This window comes from Triticum dicoccoides, chromosome 2B (genome assembly GCF_002162155.2).
Source record: "Triticum dicoccoides isolate Atlit2015 ecotype Zavitan chromosome 2B, WEW_v2.0, whole genome shotgun sequence".
Taxonomy (NCBI): domain Eukaryota; kingdom Viridiplantae; phylum Streptophyta; class Magnoliopsida; order Poales; family Poaceae; genus Triticum; species Triticum dicoccoides.
Window position 1 is genome coordinate 181,335,036 of NC_041383.1, and position 27,642 is coordinate 181,362,677.

The 27,642-nt window shown below is 45.1% G+C and overlaps 1 protein-coding gene and 1 long non-coding RNA gene across 2 annotated transcripts in view; one reads left to right on the forward strand and one right to left on the reverse strand.

Annotated features, from left to right (window-relative positions):
- LOC119362928 overlaps window positions 1-4,001 on the forward strand; it is a 4,549-nt gene extending 548 nt beyond the window's left edge. The window contains exon 2 of the long non-coding RNA XR_005173686.1: window positions 3,760-4,001. This is a non-coding gene — a long non-coding RNA (uncharacterized LOC119362928). The remainder of the gene's footprint in view (window positions 1-3,759) is intronic.
- On the reverse strand, window positions 695-3,025 carry LOC119362927 (copper-transporting ATPase PAA1, chloroplastic-like). The gene is made up of 4 exons (XM_037628206.1): window positions 2,663-3,025; window positions 2,471-2,524; window positions 1,524-1,677; window positions 695-1,126 (listed from the first exon to the last, which is right to left on the reverse strand). Exons 1-4 carry the CDS (start codon window positions 2,900-2,902, stop codon window positions 1,122-1,124), a joined length of 453 nt encoding a protein of 150 aa, XP_037484103.1. The 5' UTR covers window positions 2,903-3,025; the 3' UTR covers window positions 695-1,121.
- Window positions 4,002-27,642: the final 23,641 nt, after the last annotated feature.

Here is a 27,642-nt window from a genome sequence, read left to right on the forward strand (position 1 = left end):
CTAAATGATGCTTAATCCCCTAAAAAAACTCAAATGTCCCTTTTTAGGGAATCTGCTAGAGTTGATGTGAATACCAGTTGAGAGTTTAGAAGATTAAAAAGGCTACTGAATGATAAGAGGGAATGTCACTCGGAATTGAAGTAGGAAGGGAATGGAAATCTTATTTTTGGAAGGGAATGAGACTTGGCTCCCTCAACTTGCACCAATTTATTTCTTCCCACAAGGGACGTGTTAATTCATGAGCAGGGCTCCATCCTGGATTAATAATTCCTATATACTAGTACCTCTGTTCATTAAACTGCCAAAACATTTTATACGTATTCAGGAACAGTGGGTATAGCGAACAAGAGAATCTATCTCCCACGTTTAATCCCTCCACAAACCTCTTTATGCAAACTCCCGTTCCCCTGTCCCAAATGTTACCAAGCGGGTTGTCACGGATTTGTTAACCAACAGGTTTGAATGAAAACATTCAACTTAAGAAGTTATATTTTCTTGAAACTTTACCAATATACATAAATGTTGTGACATGTAAATTTGCAAAAAAAAAAAAAAATCCCCCCTGTGATCAGACCGATGAGCACATAACACTCTAATTACAGTAAAATTAACAAAGAGATGATGAAGTTATGCCCCACAAACTCTTATCGCCACACTATGATGACTTCTCAACAACATCTACAACCTTTTGAAGTAAACAAACACTGTACTACATTTCCATTAAAAACACTACAGAGGGTAACGAATAATATGATGCCATCTGCTAAGAAACTCAAAAATTTCAATTGTAATATCTTCATGACATTACACACTTCATTCTAAGTTCAGCCAAACATAACATGAATTCAACATTTCGTCAAACTCCTTGGCTTATAGTAACGACCCTTGCAATTTGTTTGATGGAATGTTCCAGTTGAAGTTCACGAGCAAGGCAAGCTACATTGCTTACACACTAGAAATAAGAACATGAACATAATGATCTGCACTTCCAGAACTCTAGAGGACAACTTTCACAGAGGAGCTCACACTGAGTCACACAAATCTGGAGCATCAGGTGCCCTCTGCTGGTTAACATTTGGGACAGCAGTTAAGACTCAGAGTTGACTTTATCGGGCTTCACCTTACCCTGTGATAGAAACTAAATTTTAGTTCAGCTGATAACAGCATATTAGATACTGTGATTTCAGAAAGCTGGAGAAATAATGGTGCATTAACAGCGTTGATATGAACATGCTCAAGGACATCCCATAGCGAGTTTGGTCCTGGTTGATGTGTATATAGCCTATATTTAGTGGCAGTCCATTCCTGTAAGGATGATCAGGATTTTCATTATTGTGGTACTGAATTAGGATAATTCTGCACCAATTTGGTACATTACCGACCAAATGTTTACATGATAAAATTTTGATGTGCTTCTGTGTCGGGACGATAATTCATAGGCAGACAAGGAATAGATCTTTATTTCTTCTAGACTTCCATATTTTCTGGAGCAGGTCACACAAGAACTCGAGCAATTAGTTTACCTTGTGGGTGAGACTCAAATCCACAAGTACCAAGATGACTTGCAAGTTTCTCTCCACATTGTTTCTGCCAATCTTCTGCCACCTTGACCTCAGGAGTTGTCCACACGACAGCCCTTGCTTCCTTATAATCAACTGTAGCAGAAGTAACCTCAGGCTGAAGAAGGGATTAAGAATGGCCCATGGTGAGCAGCAGCAAAAGATCAAAGAAGAAATAAATAGTAGAAACAGAAAGGGTTTCAAGAATCTGGAATGATAGGAAGAAAACATCTAGACAGGTCAATATAGTTAACATCCGTATACAGATAATTGCTTTACCAAAATGCCACATCAACCATACATTTCCTTGCTGAGCAAGATGACAGCGGTTGCTTTCAGCATATGGGCAGCTGCCCTCTCTACCCAGTCATTGCTGCCATAATCGAAATTAATCTGTAAATGCATTGCAAAAATGAAGAGATAATTTCTTTCTCCCATCAATTCATTACTTTCTGATCAGGCGTCCCCCTCAACCACTGGCAGAAATTTCAAATATACAAAGACTAGCAACTAAAACTTTTATGGCCTTTTATGATGAAAACTTAGGACCCGTATGGTTTCAGGTCATGTTCGGATTGAAGGCAGGCAAAAGAGGACACCTATCTGGGCAATCCCCATTCTCTAACCTCTAGTTAACTACTTAAGCTTCATCAATGAATTGCTCCTCTTACGTTCTATGCACAAACCCAGTACGATGTTGTGTTCTGCGTTCTTTTTGTTTCAGATTCATCCATTCCCGTTTTTTCTTCAGTAAAATTTATATGAGCATAGGTATCAATTATTGCGATGGACAAAAGAAAATTAACCGTAGTTCAGTCACTGCCCTACTGTGCTGAACTGTCCATTGGTTTGGTCAGACATAATTTCCCAAGAGAAATGAATAGTGAGTAAGTGAAAGAGAGACGGACTACCTGACTCTCGAGAATCCGCTTCACACTGGCAGCGCACCCGTCGCACATCATGCCCTGCAAGTAAGAGCCAGACAGCAGCGCATCATGCCTGAGCCCTAACCCTCTCGGCCTCTAGCGCAAATCGAAGATAATAACAGAATGGAGAGTCGGGGTGTTCGAAATTCAGACTAGTGGTCGGGGCGAGAGGAGCACCTGAACATTGAGCAAGATGGCCTCAGACCCGGCCTCTGCCGCCTCGCCGAGCGCCGCCGCCGCTGCGGTGACCGACGAGGTAACGCCGCCGCGGGGACGCAAGACGCCACATACGCTGCCGGATGAGAAGGAAATGGAGGCGATGCGGCGAGCTCCGGCGAGGGGGGATGAGGAGAGGGGCCTGGGCTTGGAGGGAGAGGGGAGGAGGGGGGATAATCTCGTGATTAGCGTAGACTCCATTGCCTGCTCTGATTTCTCCTTCTCCCCCGTCGTCAGAGATAGGAGGGCCTATGGCCTATCCGATCACTCTACGTAGAGTATATTCCGCTGTTTGAGCGGAAGGGCGGCCACGCCAATGATGACACGGAATCGCGGATAAGAGCATCGTTAGAGTATTTACACCCCTGAATACACCAAATCTAGGGTGATCACCCAAGTGATCACACTTTAAATTATTGTTTTCACCCTATGCCTCAATTACGAATCCTCAAATCTATATAATTACATGCGCGTGGAACATAATCTTGAGCGGAGCTCATCCAGATCCGCCATGTTCATGTCCAACGGCTGGCTGCGCCACTCGGAGTGTTGGTGTGGTCGCCACTCAGAGTGTTCTATCAATTGCCCAACAGTAATTTGTTTACTCGTCGATGCCATGCTTATGAGAGAGATGCCTCTAGTGAACGATTTATTACTAAGGGCATGTACAATGGTTCTACGGTTCTACCTTAGCAATGTCACATAGGATAAATGATGAGGTGGAGGAGAGAGAAATCATAAGAAAAGGCTTGTCTTCTCTTATTTAAGAGAAGACAAGAGATGATCTCTTAGCACAATATGTCTCACCACGTTTTTAAAAATATCTAGTTATTGAAGATAAGACTAAGAGATGACCCATTGTAGACATGTTTTTTTGTCATCTCTAAATTATATGCAAGTTTAAGATAAGACTACCTTATCAACCATTGAACATGCCCTAAAAACCTAAAATTGCCTGCTGTTTTTATTTTATTTTATTTTATTTTATTTGTATATCTATCATTATCAGATTTAATCCTTGAAATTGACGACAATAGTGATGAGACCATTCTCTCCAGGGAACCTATAGAAAGATTATCAAACGGCTAAGGGGATTGACAACCAAAAAGCTCCTTTGGTGCATGGTGTCTAGTGGTATGCTTATGGGCACCACCCGTTTGCATGTGGATTGCCATAACGCATTTATGAATCAATGTATAACAACGTAGTAGTTCTTTTACAACATGTAATATATGCCGGGTAAAGCACATTGTTAGGTCCTGGATTTGTTCACTGGTAGTAGCAAATGTTCCTCGATCCATCTCCTTAGTATGACGAAATCTGGCACTGGTAGTAACTTGTACCCAACCTGGTACATGTGATGAGGACATGTACCGAATGGGGGGGGTGGGGGTGGGGTGGTCACGACCCGACAAAATGCCTGCCAACTCATTTGGCCCCACACTTTCTGTCCCACCCATCGAGAGCACATAATTTTCATACACATTTAAGTCGTTTAATTAGTTCACCATAATAAGTCATTAGAATCATCCTAGTACTGTAGATGCGTCTGTTGCCCAAGAACTAATCGCTGGACGCCGTGCATATTTAAGAAGCCACCCTTCTACATGCACTTTGTGCTAAACATGATTAGCCATGGCTTAGCTCTTCCATAGGATGAATAAAAAGTTTGAATTATTAGCCGGCGCTTGAGCAAGTTCCACTGTCACGAGCTAGTAGCTCCATGCATGTAACTGAGGGAGTCCTGGATTAGGGGGTCCTCGGACAACCGGACTATATGCTTATGCCGGACTGTTGGACTATGAAGATACAAGATTGAAGACATCGTCCCGTGTCCGGGTGGGACTCTCCTTTGCGTGGAAGGCAAGCTTGGCAATTCGGATATGTAGATTTCCTTCTCTGTAACCGACTCTGTGTAACCCTAGCCCCCCCCGGTGTCTATAAACCGGAGGGTTTAGTCCGTAGGACAACAACAATCATAATCATAGGCTAGCTTCTAGGGTTTAGCCTCTACGATCTCATGGTAGATCAACTCTTGTAATACCCATATCATCAAGATCAATCAAGTAGGAAGTATGGTATTACCTCCATAGAGAGGGCCCGAACCTGGGTAAACATTGTGTCCCCCGCCTCCTGTTACCATTAGCCTTAGACGCACAGTTCGGGACCCCCTACCCGAGATCCGCCGGTTTTGACACCGACATTGGTGCTTTCATTGAGAGTTCCACTATGTCGTCACCATAAGGCTTGATGGCCCCCTCGATCATCTACAACGATGCGGTCCAGGGTGAGGTTTTCCTCCCTGGACAGATCTTCGTATTTGGCGGCTTTGCACTGCGGGCCAACTCGCTTGGCCATCTGGAGCAGATCGATAGCTACGCCCCTGGCCATCAGGTCAGGTTGGGAAGCCTGAATTACACTGCCGACATCCGCGGAGACTTGATCTTCGACGGATTCGAGCCCATGACAGGTGCACCCAACAGTCACAACGAGTATGACCTAGATCTGCCGTCGGACGGTGTTCAGGAGATCACACCTGCAGCTGCCCTGGCTTTAAATCCAGTGCAGATCGTGCCATCCGAGGACAGGAGGATGGACCCTGCCACGGAGGCCGCACACTCAGCGGCGGTAGAGCCAAACACAGATTTCACTTCCAAGGAGGTCTGTGTCATCGGACCCTCAGACTCGTCTCCGGCCATAGGCTCCGAACCGCATGAATCCGTGCCCATCGGATCTAACTGGGCACCGATCAGGGAGTTTAGCTCCGCGGATATCTTTCAGCACTCGCCCTTGGGCGATGTGCTAAACTCATTAAAAACTCTCTCCTTGTCAGGAAACTCTTGGCCGAACTATGTCCGGCTTGGGTGGGAAGCGGACGACGAAGGAATTCGTTACCCACCCACCACCCACTTAATAGCCACTGTCGACGACTCAACCGACATGCTTGATTTCGACTCCGAAGACATCGACGGTATGGACAACGATACCAGGGTAGAACAGGAACCACCGACCACAGGGCGCTGGACAACCACCTCGTCATATGACATATACATGGTGGACACACCAAAAGAAAACAATGGCGAGGAGCAGATGGATGCAACAACTCCTGAGAAGTAGCCAAAGCTCCGACCTCAGCGACGCCGCTCTGAACCCCGCCATAGCAAAAACAGCGACACTGGTACAAGAAAGAATAACACCCCAGACGATGCTGAAGACAACGGCGACCCCGCAGACCCAGCGATTAAGCAGGATGGGCAAGGAGACGGCAAACAGAGTCTGGGGCCGCTGTCCGATCACAGCGATGCCGAAGACAAAACTTATAAACCTGTCTCCGGAGAGGAGAACAGTCCGGACGACGATGCACACATCATCCCGAAAAAGCACTTGGAACAATAGCACCTCCACAAAAGTCTTATTGCCACCGTGAGGAGCTTGAAGAAGCAGAAGCAACGGCTTAAAAGCCGCGCAGGATACGCTCAACCACAGATGGAACAAAGTGCTCGACACTGACGAAATATACGGTGGTGATCGCCACACAAAGAGCTACCCAAAACGCAAGTTGCTGCCCGAATTCGGCGACGAGGCTATCGCGCCCATTCCGCCGAAAAACAATACGGCCGATCTGTGGGACCGACCACCCCGTGGTCGAGACAAAGCGGCTAATGACGCCACACACAAGTCAGCACACGATCAACGTGAGCACCTGGACAAAACAGTTGGTATGGCCAGGTCCATCTATGGATCTAGAAAATGTGTTCCTACGCAGGATCAAGGCCACCAAACCGACTATACTGATCGACTACCAACTCGGAATCAACACTGAACACTACAGCCGTCGGACCCACGCCACGACACATCCAAGTACAGGGGCGCCGCACACCCCCTGTGCTTCACCAATGAGGTCCTGGATCATGAATTTCTAGAGGGGTTTAAACCCGTAAACATCGAGGCATACAACGGAACGACAAACCCTGCAGTCTGGATTGAGGACTTTATTCTTCACATCCATATGGCTCGCGGAGACAATCTCCACGCCATCAAATACCTGCCCCTCAAGTTGAAAGTACCAGCTCGGCACTGGTTAAAAAGCCTTCTCGAAAATTCCATTGGAAGCTGGGAGCAACTCAAGGACGCTTTCAGGGCTAATTTTCAAGGGACCTATGTCCGACCTCCGGATGCAGACGATTTAAGTCACATAATCCAACAACCCGGAGAGTCATCCCAAAAGCTTTGGAACAGATTTCTGACCAAGAAGAACCAAATCATCGACTGTCCGGATGCTGAAGCCCTAGCAGCTTTCAAACACAGTGTCCGGGATGAATGGCTGGCCAGACACCTCGGCCAGGAAAATCCGAGGACAATGGCAGCCCTAACAACTCTTATGAACCGCTTTTGCACGGGTGAGAACAGCTGGTTGGCCCGCAGCGGCACCAACGACCCAGGCACATCCGAAATCAGGGATGGCAATGGAAAGCCGCGACGCAATATAAACAAACGTCGAAATAATGAAGACAACCCAAACAATACAGCGGTAAACGCCGGATTCAGGGGCTCTAGACCCGGTCAACAGAAAAAGCCATTCAAAGGCAGCAGAGATGGTCCGTCCAGCCTAAATAAAATTCTAGACAGGTCCTGTCAGATTCATGGCACCCCTGAGAAACCTGCGAATCACACCAACAGAGAATCCTGGGTTTTCCATCAAGCCGGCAAGCTAAACGCCGAACACAAAGGGAGGGAGCCGCCAAGTGAAGATGAGGACGAGCCTCGCCAGCCGAACACTGGGGGACAGAAAAAATTCCCACCAAAGGTCAAAATAGTGAACATGATTTACGCCACTCACATACCAAAGAGGAAGCGCAAACACGCACTCCGAGATGTATATGCTGTAGAGCCCGTCGCCCCCAAATTCAACCCATGGTCGGTCTGCCCGATCACTTTCGATCGTAGGGATCATCCGACTAGTATCCGGCAAGGAGGTTCGGTTGCCTTGGTGCTCGACCCAATAATCGACGGATACCATCTCACCCGAGTCCTCATGGATGGCGACAGTAATCTTAATCTGATATATCAGGACACTGTCCGCAAGATGGGGATAGACCCGTCAACAATCAACCAAAGCAGTACTACCTTTAAAGGAGTAATACCAGGTGTAGAGGCCCGCTGCACAGGCTGTTTAACATTAGACGGTTCTCCCGACAACTTTTGAAGCGAAGAACTAATCTTCGACATAGCTCTGTTCCGGAGCGGCTATCAAGCACTACTCAGAAGAATGGCCTTCGCTCGTTTCAATGCAGCACCGCATTACACTTATCTTAAACTTAAGATGCCCAGTCCACGCGGCGTCATCACTATCACCGGAAACACAGAGCATTCTCTTCGCGCGGAAGACTACGTGGCGGCTCTAGCAACCGAACCACTGAACGGCCTCTCCAACCTAAGTAACTGATCGGTCTTCGAGACCACGGACACGGCTAGACGTGTTCGGCGCACACCTAGTTATAGCAGCCCAGATAAACCTGAGCTTGATTAATGGCTATGCCCCCATATGTGGTGCTAGGGGCTGCCCGCATGTAAAAGGCCCATAGTTCGGCCCGACACTCAAGAGATCGAAGTCTCACGGTTCATTAAGATTAACCGACTTTACGCATGGTCACACCAGATTCTTTCACCCATTTTTTCTTTCTTTTTACAAATGACCATCGTGCTATACCCTTCCAGGATACGACACAACGGAGAGAAAGGCACATACGTGCAGCATGGCCCTGTTCAAAGGTTTCTTTTTAGATTAAGACCCTGTGTAAACCTTTTTTATTGTCTCTTGTTGGCCCACACCCTCCTGGTACTTAAAATGACCAAGAGGGATACCGGCGTTATTGGCAAGCTTATGATTTGCCGATCTAAAATAGAGGTTACAGGGGCAGCAACCAATGTGTTTTTGGGATCTATGCTCTCACCACAGCCGCTCTTTTGTCACGCCGGATCAATGCACGTACCTGGAAATTCAGGGCTCATTATCGAGGGCGGTACTCAGCCCAGTATATGTTGTAAAGTCCGAATACCTTCGGGAGTGTACGGCGTCGCGAGTTTGGCCTTATATGCATCAGATCCGGATCATGTCTTTGGTCAATAGTTGGGTTTGCCGGCTCCCGTGTTTTGCTACCTTACGTTTCGCTCTATCGGCTAAGGTGGCACCGGGAGAACTATTGCGATTGTGCCCTGGTTCATTCGGATGAGCACCTCAGTAGAGAAAGCCGAAAATTGACTGTCATGATAAAGCGAGAGACTGGTCAACCACTCGATAACTCAGCGGAATCTTCGCGATTCCTCGGCATTAATGAAGGACCGGTTTCCCGGTCACGTATGTACATGCACCATACTCGGATGAACGCGGACATACCAGGGGCTATATAATAGCCCCGCCATCAAACTCCTATGGCTAAGTGAAAGTGTTAAAGCTATATAGTCCGATTGCCTCGTTCGCTGCACTACCACCTCCTTAATGGAGCAAGATGTTGGATCAAGTGTGATTACGCGCTTTGCCAAACACCCCCACATTATATGCGAGGGGGCTGAAGCCGATGACTGCAAACTTTCAGGTTATATACATATATACATAAGCGGCCGCACATGAGGCACTACAATACTTTACGGGCAAAAGTATAAATATAGCCTTTATTATCAAAAGCATTGTTTTTACAATCAAGATACATGTCATTCGAACATGGTATTCTTTGAGCACCGAGCCTCTATTAAACGGGCACCTTCTAAGACTTTTTCAAAATAGTGCTCGGGCGAGTCCTGGCCCCCGGACGGACCCCTGGTTGCAATATCGGTGGCCTCCATCTTTGCCCAATATGTCTTAACATGGGCAAGGGCCATCCGTGCACCCTCTACGCACGCCGACCTCTTGACAGCGTCGATATGCGGCACAAAACGAATAAATCGTTGCACCAAACCAAAATAACTATCCGGACTTGGTTCCTCCGGCCACAGGTGATCCACGACGGCCTTCATGGCAAGCCCGGATAACCTATGGAGGATGGCCCATTCGGCCATTTGCTCATTCAATAGCAGCGGACGCCTTGGAGTACCGAACTACGACCAGAACAATCTTTCCACCTCATGATCTTCTCGATCTTTGAAATACTGCGTCACATCAGCAGCACTCTTTGCCAAATCCAAGTATGCGTCTGAAGAGCTCCACAATTGATCAAGAGGGGCATACTTCGGATCGCCAAATTTCGTTTGCAATAAAAAGGGCTTCCCAGCCGCGATATCAACAGCTTGCCAAAGCTCCTCCCGAGTCGCTCTGATCTCAGAGCAAGTTTCCTTTGTGAAGGAAATATGCCCTAGAGGCAATAATAAAGTTATTATTTATTTCCTTATTTCATGATAAATGTTTATTATTCATGCTAGAATTGTATTAACCGGAAACATAATACATGTGTGAATACATAGACAAACATAGTGTCACTAGTATGCCTCTACTTGACTAGCTCGTGAATCAAAGATGGTTAAGTTTCCTAGCCATAGACATGAGTTGTCATTTGATTAACGGGATCACATCATTAGGAGAATGATGTGATTGACTTGACCCATTCCGTTAGCTTAGCACTTGATCGTTTAGTATGTTGCTATTGCTTTCTTCATGACTTATACATGTTCCTACAACTATGAGATTATGCAACTCCCGTTTACCGGAGGAACACTTTGTGTGCTACCAAATGTCACAACATAACTGGGTGATTATAAAGGAGCTCTACAGGTATCTCCGAAGGTACATGTTGAGTTGGCATATTTCGAGATTAGGATTTGTCACTCCGATTGTCTGAGAGGTATCTCTGGGCCCTCTCGGTAATGCACATCACTATAAGCCTTGCAAGCAATGTAACTAATGAGTTAGTTGCGGAATGATGCATTACATAACGAGTAAAGAGACTTGCCGGTAACGAGATTGAACTAGGTATTGAGATACCGACGATCGAATCTCGGGCAAGTAACATACCGATGACAAAGGGAACAACGTATGTTGTTATGCGGTTTGACCGATAAAGATCTTCGTAGAATATGTAGGAGCCAATATGAGCATCCAGGTTCCGCTATTGGTTATTGACCGGAAACGTGTCTCGGTCATGTCTACATTATTCTCGAACCCGTAGGGTCCGCACGCTTAAGGTTTCGATGACAATTATATTATGAGTTTTGATGTACCGAAGGAGTTCAGAGTCCTGGATAAGATCAGGGACATGACGAGGAGTCTCAAAATGGTCGAGACGTAAAGATTGATATATTGGACGACTATATTCGGACTTCAGAAAGGTTCCGAGTGATTCAGGTATTTATCGGAGTACCGGAGAGTTACGGGAATTCGCCGGGGAGAAGTATTGGGCCTTATTGGGCCATATGGGAAAGAGAGAGGGGCTGCCTAGGGCAGGCTGCGCGCCCCCCCAAGGCCTAGTCCGAATTGGACTAGGGGGAGGGGCCGCACCCCCTCCTTCCTTCCCTTCTATCTTCCCCTTCCTTCTCTCCTACTCCTACTAGGAAAGGAGGAGTCCTACTCCCGGTGGGAGTAGGACTCCCCCCTTGGGCGCGCCTCCTCCTCCTTGGCCGGCCATCCTCCCCTTGCTCCTTTATATACGGGGGCAGGGGGCACCCCATAGACACAGAAGTTGATCATCGTGATTGTTCCTTAGCCGGTGCGGTGCCCCCCTCCACCATATTCCACCTCGGTCATATCATTGCGGTGCTTAGGCGAAGCCCTGCGTCGGTAGAACATCATCATCGTCACCACGCCGTCATGCTGACGGAACTCATCCTCGACACCCTGCTAGATCGGAGTCCGGGGATCATCATCGAGCTGAACGTGTGCTGAACTCGGAGGTGCCGTACGTTCGGTGCTTGGATCGGTTGGATCGTGAAGACGTACGACTACATCAACCGCGTTGTCATAACGCTTCCGCTTTCGATCTACGAGGATACGTGGACAACACTCTCCCCTCTCGTTGCTATGCATCACCATGATCCTTGCGTGTGCGTAGGAAAATTTTGAAATTACTACGTTCCCCAACAGTGGTATCAGAGCCTAGTTTTATGCGTAGATGTCATATGCACGAGTAGAACACAAGTGAGTTGTGGGCGATACAAGTCATACTGCTTACCAGCATGTCATACTTTGGTTCAGTGGTATTGTGAGATAAAGCGGCCCGGACCGACATTACGCGTACGCTTACGCGATACTGTTTTCTCCGTTATGAGCACTCGTTGCTTAAAGGTGACTGGCGGGTGTCTGTCTCTCTCACTTTAGTTGAACCGAGTGTGGCTACGCCCGGTCCTTGCGAAGGTTAAAACATCACTAACTTGACGAACTATCGTTGTGGTTTTGATGCGTAGGTAAGAACGGTTCTTGCTCAGCCCGTAGCAGCCACGTAAAATTTGCAACAACAAAGTAGAGGACGTCTAACTTGTTTTTGCAGGGCATGTTGTGATGTGATATGGTCAAGACGTGATGCTATATTTTATTGTATGAGATGATCATGTTTTGTAACTGAAGTTATCGGCAACTGGCAGGAGCCATATGGTTGTCGCTTTATTGTATGAAATGCAAATGCCCTGTAATTGCTTTACTTTATCACTAAGTGGTAGCGATAGTCGTAGAAGCAATAGATGGCGTAACGACAATGATGCTACGATGGAGATCAAGGTGTCGCGCCGGTGACGATGGTGATCACGACGGTGCTTCGGAGATGGAGATCACAAGCACAAGATGATGATGGCCATATCATATCACTTATATTGATTACATGTGATGTTTATCCATTATGCATCTTATCTTGCTTTGATTGACGGTAGCATTTTAAGATGATCTCTCACTAAAATTATTAAGAAGTGTTCTCCCTGAGTATGCACCGTTGCGAAAGTTTTTCGTGCTGAGACACCACGTGATGATCGGGTGTGATAGGCTCTACGTTCAAATACAACGGGTGCAAAACAGTTGCACACGTGGAATACTGAGGTTAAACTTGACGAGCCTAACATATACAGATATGGCCTTGGAACACGGAGACTGAAAGGTCGAACGTGAATCGTATAGTAGATATGATCAACATAGTGATGTTCACCATTGAAACTAATCCATCTCACGTGATGATCGGACATGGTTTAGTTGATTTGGATCACGTGATCACTTAGATGACTAGAGAGATGTCTGTCTAAGTGGGAGTTCTTAAGTAATATGATTAAATTGAACTTAAATTTATCATGAACTTAGTCCTGATAGTATTTTGCAAATTATGTTGTAGATCAATAGCTCGCGTTGTTGCTTTCATATGTTTATTTTGATATGTTCCTAGAGAAAATTGTGTTGAAAGATGTTAGTAGCAATGATGCGGATTGGATCCGTGATCTAAGGTTTATCCTCATTGCTGCACAGAAGAATTATGTCCTTGATGCACCGCTAGGTGACAAACCTATTGCAGGAGCAGATGCAGACGTTATGAATGTTTGGCTAGCTCAAAATGATGACTACTTGATAGTTTAGTGCACCATGCTTAACGGCTTAGAATCGGGACTTCAAAGACGTTTTGAACGTCATGGACCACATGAGATGTTCCAGGAATTGAAGTTAATATTTCAAGCAAATACTTGAGTTGAGAGATATGAAGTCTCCAACAAGTTCTATAGCTAAAAGATGAAGGAGAATCGCTCAACTAGTGAGCATGTGCTCAGATTGTCTGGGTACTTCAATCGCTTGAATCAAGTGGGAGTTAATCTTCCAGATAAGATAGTGATTGACAGAATTCTCTAGTCACCATCACTAAGTTACTAGAACTTCGTGATGAACTATAGTATGCAAGGGATGACGAAAACAATTCCCGAGCTCTTCGTGATGTTGAAATCGACAAAGGTAGAAATCAAGAAAGAGCATCAAGTGTTGATGATTGACAAGACCACTAGTTTCAAGAAAAGGGCAAAGGGAAAGAAAGGGAAACTTCAAGTAGAATGGCAAACAAGTTGTCACTCCCATGAAGAAGACCAAAGCTGGACCAAAGCCTGAAACTGAGTGTTTACACTGCAAAGGAAATGGTCACTGGAAGCGGAAATGCCCTGAATATTTGGTGGATAAGAAGGATGGCAAAGTGAACAAGGGTATATTTGATATACAGGTTATTAATGTGTGCCTTACTAGTGTTTATAGTAGCCCCTGAGTATTTGATACTTGTTCGGTTGCTAAGATTAGTAACTCGAAACAGGAGTTACAGAATAAACAGAGACTAGTTGAAGGCGAAGTGACGATGAGTGTTGGAAGTAGTTCCAAGATTGATATGATCATCATCGCACACTCCCTATACTTTCAGGATTAATGTTAAACCTAAATAAATGTTATTTGGTGTTTGCGTTGAGCATGAATATGATTTGATCATGTTTATTGCGATACCTTTATTCATTTAAAGTTAGAGAATAATTGTTATTCTGTTTACGTGAATAAGACCTTTGATGGTCATACACCCAATGAAAATAGTTTGTTGGATCTCGATCGTAGTGATACACATATTCATAATATTGATGCCAAAAAGATGCAAAGTTAATAATGATAGTGCAACTTATTTGTGGCACTGCCGTTTGAGTCATATCGGTGTAAAGCGCATGAAGAAACTCCATAAAGATGGATTTTTGGAATCACTTGGTTATGAATCATTTGATGCTTGCGAATCGTGCCTTTTGGGCAAGATGAATAAAAATCCATTCTCCGGAACAATGGAACGAGCTACTGACTTATTGGAAACAATACATACCGATGTATGCGATCCAATGAGTGTTGATGCTCGTGGCAAGTATCGTTATTTTCTAACCTTCACAAGATGATTTGAGCAGATATGGGTATATCTACTTAATGAAACATAAGTCTGAAATAGTTGAAAGGTTCAAAGAATTTCAGAGTGAAGTGGAAAATCATTGTAACAAGAAAAATAAAAGTTTCTACGATCTAATCGTGGAGACGAATATGTGAGTTACGAGTTTGGTCTTCATTTAAAACAATGTGAAATAGTTTCGCAACTCACGCCACCTGAAACACCACAAAGTGATGGTGTATCCGAACATCGTAATCGTACTTTACTAGATATAGTGCGATCAATGATGTTTCTTACCAATTTACCAATATCATTTTGGGGTTATGCATTAGAGATAGCTGCATTCACGTTAAATAGGGCACCATCTAAATCCGTTGAGACGACACCGCATGAACTATGGTTTAGCAATAAACCTAAGCCGTCGTTTCTTAAAAGTTTGGAGTTGCAATGCTTATGTGAAAAAAGTTTCAACCTGATAAGCTCGAACCCAAATCGGAGAAATGCGTCTTTATAGGATACCCAAAGGAAACTGTTGGGTACACCTTCTATCACAGATCTGAAGGCAAAAAAACATTCGTTGCTAAGAATGGATCCTTTCTAGAGAAGGAGTTTCTCTTGAAAGAAGTGAGTGGGAGGAAAGTAGAACTTGATGAGGTAACTGTACCTGCTCCCTTATTGGAAAGTAGTTTATCACAGAAATCTGTTCCTGTGACTACTACACCAATTAGTGAGGAAGTTAATGATGATGATCATGAAACTTCAGATCAAGTTGTTACTGAACCTCGTAGGTCAACCAGAGTAAGATCCGCACCAGAGTGGTACGGTAATCCTGTTTTGGAAGTTATGTTACTAGACCATGACGAACCTACGAACTATGAGGAAGTGATGATGAGCCGAGATTCCGCGAAATGGCTGGAGGCCATGAAATCTGAGATGGGATCCATATACGAGAACAAAGTGTGGACTTTGGTGGACTTGCCCGATGATCGGCAAGCCATAGAAAATAAATGGATCTTGAAGAGGAAGATAGACACTGATAGTAGTGTTACTATATGCAAAGCTCGACTTGTCGCAAAAGGTTTTTCAACAAGTTCAAGGTGTTGAATACGATGAGATTTTCTCACTCGTATCGATGCTTAAGTCTATCCGAATCATGTTAGCAATTGCCACATTTTATGAAATCTGGCAAATGGATGTCAAAACTGCATTCCTGAATGAATTTCTGGAAGAAAAGTTGTATATGATGCAACCAGAAGGTTTTATCGATCCAAAAGGTGCTAACAAAGTGTGCAAGCTCCAACGATCCATTTATGGACTAGTGCAAGCATCTCGGAGTTGGAATAAACGCTTTGATAGTGTGATCAAAGTATATGGTTTTATACAGACTTTTGGAGAAGCCTGTATTTACAAGAAAGTGAGTGGGAGCTCTGTAGCATTTTCTGATATTATATGTAGACGACATATTGTTGATTGGAAATGATATAGAATTTCTGGATAGCATAAAAGGATACTTGAATAAAAGTTTTTTCAATGAAAGACCTCGGTAAAGCTGCTTACATATTGGGCATCAAGATCTATAAGATAGATCAAGACGCTTGATAAGATTTTTCAATGATTATATACCTTGGCAAGTTTTGAAATAGTTTAAAATGGATCAGTCAAAGAAGGAATTCTTGTCTGCATTACAAGGTGTAAAGTTGAGTAAGACTCAAGACACAACCATGGCAGAAAATAGAAATAGAATGAAAAGTCATTCCCTATGCCTCAGTCATAGGTTCTATAAAGTATGCTATGCTGTGTACCAGACCTATTGTATACCTTGCTCTGAGTTTGACAAGGGAGTACAATTCTGATCTAAGAGTAGATCACTAGACAGTGGTCAAGAATATCCTTAGTGAGGACTAAAGAAATATTTCTCGATTATGGAGGTGATAAAAGAGCCCGTCGTAAAGAGTCACATCGGTGCAAGCTTTTACACCGATCCAAATGACTCTAAGTCTCAAAAGTGATACATATTGAAAGTGGGAGCAATTAACTAGAGTAGCTCCATGCAGAGCATTGTAGACATAGAATATTTGCAAAATACATGCGGCTCTGAATGTGACAGACCCGTTGACTAAGCTTCTCTCACAAGCAAAACATGGTCACACCTTAGTACTCTTTGGGTGTTAATCACATAGCGATGTGAACTAGATTATTGACTCTAGTAAACCCTTTGGGTGTTGGTCACATGACGATGTGAACTATGGGTGTTAATCATATACAGATATGAATATTGGTGTTAAATCACATGGCGATGTGAACTAGATTATTGACTCTAGTGCAAGTGGGAGACTGAAGGAAATATGCCCTAGAGGCAATAATAAAGTTATTATTTATTTCCTTATTTCATGATAAATGTTTATTATTCATGCTAGAATTGTATTAACCGGAAACATAATACATGTGTGAATACATAGACAAACATAGTGTCACTAGTATGCCTCTACTTGACTAGCTCGTGAATCAAAGATGGTTAAGTTTCCTAGCCATAGACATGAGTTGTCATTTGATTAACGGGATCACATCATTAGGAGAATGATGTGATTGACTCGACCCATTCCGTTAGCTTAGCACTTGATTGTTTAGTATGTTGCTATTGCTTTCTTCATGACTTATACATGTTCCTACAACTATGAGATTATGCAACTCCCGTTTACCGGAGGAACACTTTGTGTGCTACCAAACGTCACAACGTAACTGGGTGATTATAAAGGAGCTCTACAGGTATCTCCGAAGGTACATGTTGAGTTGGCGTATTTCGAGATTAGGATTTGTCACTCCGATTGTCGGAGAGGTATCTCTGGGCCCTCTCGGTAATGCACATCACTATAAGCCTTGCAAGCAATGTAACTAATGAGTTAGTTGTGGAATGATGCATTATATAACGAGTAAAGAGACTTGCCGGTAACGAGATTGAACTAGGTATTGAGATACCGACGATCGAATCTCGGCAAGTAACATATGACAAAGGGAACAACGTATGTTGTTATGCGGTTTGACCGATAAAGATCTTCATAAAATATGTAGGAGCCAATATGAGCATCCAGGTTTCGCTATTGGTTATTGACCGCAAACGTGTCTCGGTCATGTCTACATTATTCTCGAACCCGTAGGGTCCGCATGCTTAAGGTTTCGATGACAGTTATATTATGAGTTTATGAGTTTTGATGTACCGAAGGAGGTCGGAGTCCAGGATGAGATCGGGGACATGATGAGGAGTCTCGAAATGGTCGAGACGTAAAGATCGATATATTGGACGACTATATTCGGACTTCGGAAAGGTTCCGAGTGATTCGGGTATTTATCGGAGTACCGGAGAGTTACGGGAATTCGTCGGGGAGAAGTATTGGGCCTTATTGGGCCATACGGGAAAGAGAAAGGGGCTGCCTAGGGCAGGCTGCGCCCCCCCCAAGGCCTAGTCCGAATTGGACTAGGGGGAGGGGCCGCACCCGCTCCTTCCTTCCCTTCTCTCTTCCCCTTCCTTCTCTCCTACTCCTACTAGGAAAGGAGGAGTCCTACTCCCGGTGGGAGTAGGACTCCCCCCTTGGGCGCGCCTCCTCCTCCTTGACCGGCCCTCCTCCCCTTGCTCCTTTATATACGGGGGCAGGGGGGCATCCCATAGACACAGAAGTTGATCATCGTGATTGTTCCTTAGCCGTGTGCGGTGCCCCCCTCCACCATATTCCACCTCGGTCATATCGTTGCGGTGCTTAGGCGAAGCCCTGCGTCGGTAGAACATCATCATCATCACCACGCCGTCGTGCTGACAGAACTCATCCTCGACACCCTGCTGGATCGGAGTCCGGGGATCGTCATCGAGCTGAACGTGTGCTGAACTCGGAGGTGCCATACGTTCGGTGCTTGGATCGGTTAGATCATGAAGACGTACGACTACATCAACCGCGTTGTCATAACGCTTCCGCTTTCGGTCTACGAGGGTACGTGGACAACACTCTCCCCTCTCGTTGCTATGCATCACCATGATCCTTGCGTGTGCATAGGAAAATTTTGAAATTACTACGTTCCCCCAGCACTTTGCTGCTTGTAAGGCCTTCTTTAGGTCAGCAGTTTTCGTTTGGTTTTCCCTTTCGAGAAGCTCATATCGGTTGGCGGCATTTTGTAGCTCAAGAGCCATGTTGGCTATTTTATCCTCACTTTGGTGATGAGCAGCCTGTTCGGCTTTTAATTCATCAGCTGCCTTCATGGCGGCCGCATTGCTTCTCCTGGCTTGCTCCTTGGCCCGGGCAAGCTCTACCCGAAGGGTCTCCACGGCGACAACACCATCTACGGTCAAAGCATATTATAAATCCTAGCATCATGCTCTTATTAATATTTGCTGACCACCCAAATATACACACCCTATGCCTCGTCAAGCCGCTTGTTCACAAGCGTGATGTCTGCATCCGCCACGTCAAGTTGCCGCCTCAGTTCGGCAAAATCAGTAGTCCGGTCAGCCGCCGGAGCTGCAGCCGCCTGCACACAAAATTGGCACCATCATTACCAGAGACTATGATCCTTTGCTCGCCTCGTCTGGATGGCAACAAAAGTCTCAGGGGCTACTATCTATACAAAGTGCACTTTGCGTTTACGGTACAATCAAAAATATCGCTTTGCGTACCTCAAAGCCTCTTAGCAGGCTCGTAAAAGCTTCATTCAACCCGCTTTTTGCGGACGAAATCCTCTCAACCACCATACCCATTAAGGTACGATGTGCCTCTAAGATAGCCGCTTGCTATATAAGACCCGTCAATGTGTCCGGTTGTATATCGGACAGTCCGGGGCTTTTTCTGCTAAAAACCCCGGACTTTGGGCGGCCGAAGAGTTACCTTCTGGTCTTTGCGGATCGGGAGAGATCCTCCGGGACGACACCTCAGGGTCGTCCGCCTCATGAGGCGGAGAAGTAGGAGGAGGCATTTCACTCTCCATCATCTCTGGAAGAAGATCCCCAGAGGACGAAACATTGTTGAGGGAGGCTATAAGCCAAACTGCAAAACATATGTCTCGGTCGTTACTCTCAGGAAAAGAACAGGGTACGCTTACTAAGTACCTTTGTTCACTTACGGCTCGGTTAACGGCTGGCCCCCCTGTGGGCACTGTGCGACAACGTTGCCCTCCGGGGCAGGGCCCCCTGGTGAAGGTTTCTTCCCTCGTTTGGAAACCTCTGCTCAAGTCTTCGAGGGCGATCCTTTTCTTCCCGTGGGGAGAGGGGATGCCAGATTCTCCTCCGCGTTCATCCTCCGACACGGGGGTACTAATTTCCCCAGTTAGGATGCGTAATGTACCTCCAGCATGAAGTCCACTTTTGGTTTTCCCTTTCCTCTCCTTGTCCTCCCCTGATGGCACTTGATAAGGTGGACGAGCCAGCATCCTGGTTAGTACAGGATCCGGCGAATCTTCAGGAAGAGGGGCCGAACACCTGATCCTCTCCGCCTTTCTTATCCAGTCCTGGACGAGGGTGGTTTTTCAGAATAATGTTGTGACAAATATAATGATAGCATGTTCGGTCGCGGAGTTACTTACCTGGGTGTCTGGATGGTTGTAGTTGAGGCCTGCATCCTTTGTTGTGTCCGGACACTTATTCGTGATCCGAAGAATAATTGATACATCCCTTCGAGCATCACGCCAAAGAAGTGCTGAACAGTTCGCGGTCCTTCCGGGTTGAACTCCCACATACGGAGAGGTCGACATTGGCATGGTAGGACCCGATGAACTAACATTAGTTGGACTACCTTGACAAGATTGGTGTCCTTTTTGATGAGATCCTGAATGCGACTTTGCAATGTCCGCACATCATCAACCGATCCCCAGTCCAGCCCCTTGTTGACCCATGATGCAAGCTGTGGCGGAGGAGCGAAGCGAAAGGCTGGGGCGGCTGCCCACTTTCTACCTCGGGGTGCTGTGATATAAAACCACTACCGTTGCCATGGGTCGGAAACTTCCGGGAAGGAACCCTTTGGCCATAAAGCATCGACACCTTTGCTTATTATAGCACCTCCGCACTCCACGTGTCGCCCATTGATCATCTTCGGCTTCACATTGAAGGTCTTGATCCATAAGCCAAAGTGTGGGGTAATGCGGAGGAAGGCCTCACACACAATGATGAACATTGAGATGTGAAGGAAGGAGTCTGGAGCTAGATCATGAAAATCCAGCCCGTAATAGAACATGAGCCCTCTAACAAAGGGATGAAGACCGAAGCCTAGCCCTCGGAGGAAGTGGGAGATGAACATGACGCTCTCGTTGGGTTTGGGAGTAGGGATAACCTGCCCTTGAGCAGGAAGCCTTTGAAGGATTTCGGCGGTCAGATACCTAGTTTCCCTAAGCTTCTTAATGTCCTCCTCTGTGACGGAAGAGGCCATCCACCGGCCTTGAGGGTTGGATCCGGACATGGTTTAAGGTCTGGAGCGCTTGGACTAAACCTTGGGTGTTGGAATTCGAGGTGGGAGAAGGGAAGGATCAGGCGTGGAAAGAAAAGGACAGGTCTTCACCTCTTTATAAAGAGGATGAATGTCAAGCGTCCTCCACGCGGCCGTTTGGAACTTGCTTAAACCAAGGAGTTGTACTAATGACACGATTGATTTACCCATGCCCGTATTGATGAGAATCCCGTAATAAGGGGGACACGATCTCTGCTTCGACAAGACATGCCAATAAAACAGCCTCGCAAGACGTGTAGTGGCAGGTTGGAAAAACGGTTTGAATAATAACCGGGCCGTGGCGTCATGTCACGCTAGGGGAAAGTTGTCAGCAGATTAGACTCGTGGGATATTGTGCTCTCTACGGTGGTATGTGGAATTTGTTTTGCAGAGCCGGATATGATTCTCGTGCTTAAGATCTTCTTTGGAGTATTCGAAGAAGGAACCCGCCTTGCAATGCCGAAGACAATCTGCGCGCCGGACGCATCGTCATTGAAGCCTGGTTCAAGGGCTACTGAGGGAGTCCTGGATTAGGGGGTCCTCGGACAGCCGGACTATGTGCTTATGCCAGACTGTTGAACTATGAAGATACAAGATTGAAGACTTCGTCCCGTGTTTGGGTGGGACTCTCCTTTGCGTGGAAGGCAAGCTTGGCAATTCAGATATGTAGATTCCCTTCTCTGTAACCGACTCTGTGTAACCCTAGCCCCCCGGTGTCTATATAAACCAGAGGGTTTAGTCCGTAGGACAACAACAATCATAATCATAGGCTAGCTTCTAGGGTTTAGCCTCTACGATCTCGTGGTAGATCAACTCTTGTAATACCCATATCATCAAGATCAATCAAGCAGGAAGTAGGGTATTACCTCCATAGAGAGGGCTCGAACCTGATTAAACATCGTGTCCCCCGCCTCCTGTTACCATTAGCCTTAGACGCACAGTTCGGGACACCCTACCCGAGATCCGCCGGTTTTGACACCGACAGTAACCATTTGTTTTGACCAGTCAATTCCACTCGGCACACCACCATAGTCTACAACTCATTTACTGTTCTTTTCCCCCTTCGTCTCCACTCACCTACCAAAATAAGCTCACTCCCGTGTTGAAGAACAAGGTATTCATGGATCCACCCCCACACCCGCCCCAACAAGGCTCGCGATTCATAACCCCCGCCTCGACGCAATTCATGAACCGCTTCAAGCGCCAGACCCCAAATCCGGCACCCGCTTCTCAGGTATGGAAAATCTATAGATCGAAAGCACAATCCAATTTGATTTCACCCTAGATCCTGGAAACCATGTTTCATATTCAAGTTAATTCATTTTAGCAGCCTAACACACCTTAGACCGCCCATCACATGCATACTTTTAGTAACTTTCGGTTCTTATAATAGTCATCTTAATTGTTAATTTGTTAGCCATCTCACCAATTCTTATTCTAACACAACCAGATCTTCTAGTGTTAGCATGATGTCCAGTCGCAACAACTCTCTGGAAGCCCCACCCAATCCAGATGTAGTAGCCCCCCAATATCTGATAGAGTGGAAGAGCAAGTCAGGAACATGCTTACCGATGCAACACTTACCTCTCGCATATCTATTCAGAAGTTTTGTTGCGTCGTCTCCTAGTTTAGTAACTTCAAGTGAGGTCTTGTGATGGAGACTTGTTTCGGAGGGCTAATGCATCTAAAAATAGCTCACAAGCTCAATTTGAAATTCAGTGCATCCTTGATGGTCCAAGTAGATCCAGCTGAATGCATTTTAGCACTTGACCAAACAAGGAAAATACCCATTACAGACCAAGAAATAAACGATGCATTTGGTCTGCCACAAGGAAGCAGGACCATTCCACCACGTCACTCAGACTTATCTGAAGTTTGTATAGAGTTCAGCAGGTTGGCGTCAACCATTAGTACCAATGGCGTGCATAGCTTGAAGGCTGCTGAATTTATCTTATCTAAGGCATTAGATGAGAATTCAAGCAAAGTGGAGTGTGAGTGCTTCAATATAGCTTTTGTAATTTTCTCAGTTGGCCATGTTTTGAACCCATGCGCCAAGCACAATTACACTAGTGTCGATTACTGGGCAGCACTGGTTGTGCCGTCGGAGATAAATTCCTACAACTGGTGTAGGCTTGTCAAAGACAGTTTGATGAAAGGGGTCAAAAAAATCAAGACCGACATTGACAATGGGAACACAACAATTCACATAGTTGGATGTCACCTCCTTCATATTGCACAACAATCTTAATTTTTTAGCACTAGTTATCAAGTCAATCACACATGTACTGTACACAGGTTATTGCTTTGGACAAGATTGAAACATCTAGAAAGCACATCGCTCAGAATATCCTACCATGTGTCAAAGTTTTCGATCGTAAGTCGGTGAAGAAGGCAACAGACTCAATTACTTCCCACTGAGGTCAAGAAGTTATTTTTGCTGGCACCAAAGTAATCACGAACTCATATTTATATATTTTAGTCATTTTGATTGGCCGCTTGCACCGTCATAGTTTTAATTAATTCCTTCTGTCTTGTCATACTTCTTTTGCAGTTTGGTTTAAAGGAGTTTGTTCACCTAGATCATAATGTGCTTAAGAGAAATTTATATCCTACCAACGTTACCACGCAGAAGATTGCTGATCCTTCATCTTCAAAGCACCCGGCTCATGTTGCAAACAAGTTTAAGCCATGCAGCATGATTGGATCTATGGAGTTTGCCAACATAATGCGCTGGAAGTACCAAAACATGGTAGTACACCACACTTTAACCATATTATCTATTATACCAGCTAATTGGCAAAATCTTAATTTTGTCATGTGTGACATCGTCCTTTGCGCAGGCAGATGAATTTATTGGAATCATATTAAAAGAGCACAACACGAGGCTGATGGCAAACATGAGTGAGTTATGGTACACAACTCAAATGGACATGCTGAAATTTCTAGATGAGTTAGCAGCATAATTGGCCAGCAAATGTATATGGTGTCAACTAGCCGGTCTAACTACATGCCGATTGATAGATAACTAACCAACATGTTCAGTTCACCGATCATGTTTAGCATTTGTTCTAGGCAACACTTTATTTCTTATAAGCATGTTTTAATTCATTTCCGCCTTACAATATAGGTCCGAACCCCAACAATATCTACCACGAGCTTGCACATATGGCGCCCACAGAAACTTCAGACACCGAAGGTTTTGCTCTCGTCATTTTAAAAATATTTTTTCTCTTGCTCAAGCTCATTTTCAACCCTTTTATTAATGCTTATAAATTTCCCATCAACAAATTACCAGTAGGAAGCTCAACTGGACACGTCCATCAAGCTCACAAGAGAGTATATGTACACATCAGCGACCATAATTACGACAACACAAACATCGGTATTTTTTTGTCCCCCCTTTGCAGCATTTAAGAAATGTTATTACAGGAAAACAACCCATCATTACCAACTAATAATAGTTGTGGCCCAATTTCAGGCCAGACAAGAAGCAACATAGCAATGAACAAGGTAGTTCCGTTCGACACATCAACCCAGTCCATCTACCAATGTCACCAGGGCCATCAGCAATGAACATGGCAATGCAGCACATCAGATCATCTATAAACAATTTGTAGTCTAGTAGCAATTTTTAGTAACCAAATGAGAAATGTACCCTAGTCGGCTCATTAGGATTTTTTATCAGGAGTTTGGTTTGCACAAACATCCTTTACAAGGTACCTTGAATAATTATGCTGGGGCATTATAATATATGCTAGCTGTACATGGATTTGTGTTCGTTTAGCCCATACATGTTGTTGAAAACAAAATTTTTGACACACAACATACATGAAATTCAAATTTTGTTCACACGGCTACATTTGGTACAAAACATTAATTAATGTATAAACAAATTCTATCACACCACAAACCATAACACAAGACATAAGAATTCATAAAGGTTCCCTAAACATACGACCATGATCGCAAACACATCGAAACATAGACATCTCCTTCAGTACCCCAGATGGATGAAGATGCTGGCCCCGATCACTAGGCAAGCGACTAGTGTGAATACTAGTAGACGACGCTCGTGCTTCGGCCTTGCAATTGACATGCGCATGCTCTCCTCTTGATTCTCCTCAAGATTAAGTAGATCTAACAGTCGAACCCAAGTCGATGCAGTTGCTTCAATATGCTCCAAGTTGGGGTTGCGCCAGCCATGCACATTGCGATCAAGGATTCTGTTGTGTACTTCTAGAGCCACACAACATTCCTCAGATCAAGCAGCAACTGAGTGAGAAACATGCTCGTTTCATCGTCCACCCACTGGAAAAAAAACACACCCGAAAGACTGCCCCAAGCAGCATATACGGACAAACAAAACTTATAATAGATTTTGCATGGCATAAAAATGTTCGAGCTTATCGACTCATCCCCCCTCGGGCAGGCAAGGTATCTTCTCCCTGGGTTGTTGTCGCTCCACGAGATCCACATGGGCGTTTTAGCCCTCGAAGCGCACAAGCAGTACTTGGCCGGATCGTAAGCCAAAGGAGCTTGGCGGTACGGCACCGGAGCGTGGCTTTGCCGGCAAGCTGAACCAGCCGTCGATCTTGTGTACGAGGAGTTCGACATGCTCACGATCTAGGGTTTCTAAGCTTTTACATGAGATGGGGATTTTTTGGAACTATTTATGCAAGATGCGTCTCCTCACTCGATCGACTGATGTTAGCATATTTATGGCGTTGTCGCCATGGCCGTCCTCGACCTGTCTTCTGACCTATATGGGCCACACCAAATGCACACATACAGTGTGCAGTAACGCAGCCCAATCCTCCCCCGACACACTATTACTCGCCCGAAACAGGATGCATGCATCTCATGCCTCCCAAAAACTGTAATGCATAAAAGCTAAAGTCGTTGCATGAGCTGCATCATGCATACATGCACACTTACTAGCTGGCCAGCTTGAATGGCCCCAGCCATTTTTCTTAACTCCATGCTCACACTTTGCATATAGCACGACCACCACACACCCCGTATCACATGCATGCACCAGCACATGGTGGCAAGCCCTAGATGATCCCGATGAACAATTTGATGGCGCACGCAAGACATCTCGAACTCTTTGCGACACGTCGGAGCAATCAGGAATCAAGCTAACTTTTGATCTAAGATGGAAAAAAATAAATCATTCTCAATTAGAAGAACTCCATATTGCAAGAATAGAACTTCAAACTTTCTACCTTAGCTGCCCCTCCATGTCGACGAACTCCATATTTCTGTCGAGGATGCAATAGATCCAGCCAAAACCCCGAGAGCTTCCGGTTTACATTTTTGCTTTTATGTGCCACACCCGGGCTGGCTATATTAAGTGGCGTGAAATGCTTGGGTCCGGGCTAAAACACCACGCATGCAAAATGTTGGCCAAGTAATTATTGAGCCATATCATCTACCTCACGCAAAGCGGACCTGGGCCGAGTTTCGCATAGGACACCATCATGCTTAGTGCAAGTGATAGCGTAAACAGGGCGCCGGACACACTATACTGGACGGTAACGTGAGTACTTAGTACCACCTGCATGTAGGATATGCTCCATGTATTGTTCCTATATTACAGCTGATAACCCACAAGTGTAGGGGATCGCAACAGCTTTCGAGGGTAAAGTATTCAACCCAAGTTTATTGATTCGACACAAAGGGAGCCAAAGAATATTCTTGAGTATTAGCAGTTGAGTTGTCAATTCAACCACACCTGGATAACTTAGTATCTGCAGCAAAGTATTTAGTAGCAAAGTAGTATGATAATAAAGGTAACGGTAGCAAAAGTAATGTTTTTGGGTTTTGTAGTGATTGTAACAATAGCAACAGAAAAGTAAATAAGTGAAGAACAATATGTGAAAAGCTCGCAGGCAATGGATCAGTGATGGATAATTATGTCGGATGCGATTCCTCATATAATAGTTATAACATAGGGTGACACAGAACTAGCTCCAGTTCATCAATGTAATGTAGGCATGTATTCCGTAAATAGTCATACGTGCTTATGGAAAAGAACTTGCATGACATCTTTTGTCGTACCGTCCCGTGGCAGCGGGGTCCTAGTGGAAACTAAGGGATATTAAGGCCTCCTTTTAATAGAGAACCGGAACAAAGCATTAGCACATAGTGAATACATGAACTCCTCAAACTACGGTCATCACCGAGAAGTATCCCGATTATTGTCACTTCGGGGTTGTCGGATCATAACACATAATAGATGACTATAGACTTGCAAGATAGGATCAAGAACACACATATATTCATGAAAACATAATAGGTTCACATCTAAAATCATGGCACTCGGGCCCTAGTGACAAGCATTAAGCATAGCAAAGTCATAGCAACATCAATCTCAGAACATAGTGGATACTAGGGATCAAACCCTAACAAAACTAACTTGATTGCATGGTAAATATCATCCAACCCATCACCGTCCAGCAAGCCTACGATGGAATTACTCATGCACGGCGGTGAGCATCATGAAATTGGTGATGGAGGATGGTTGATGATGACGACGGCGACGAATCCCCCTCTCCGGAGCCCCGAACGGACTCCAGATCAGCCCTCCCGAGAGAGATTAGGGCTTGGCGGCGGCTCCGTATCGTAAAACGCG

Bases quoted from the DNA above. Each gene is read 5' to 3' on its own strand.
- LOC119362927 (XM_037628206.1), bottom strand. From the start codon at position 2,902: ATGGAGTCTACGCTAATCACGAGATTATCCCCCCTCCTCCCCTCTCCC. The intron at 2,525-2,662 runs GTGCTCCTCTCG...TCTTACTTGCAG, and splicing joins CCATCTTGCTCAATGTTCAG to GGCATGATGTGCGACGGGTG. The intron at 1,678-2,470 runs GTAGTCCGTCTC...TCCCTTCTTCAG, and splicing joins AGCGGATTCTCGAGAGTCAG to CCTGAGGTTACTTCTGCTAC.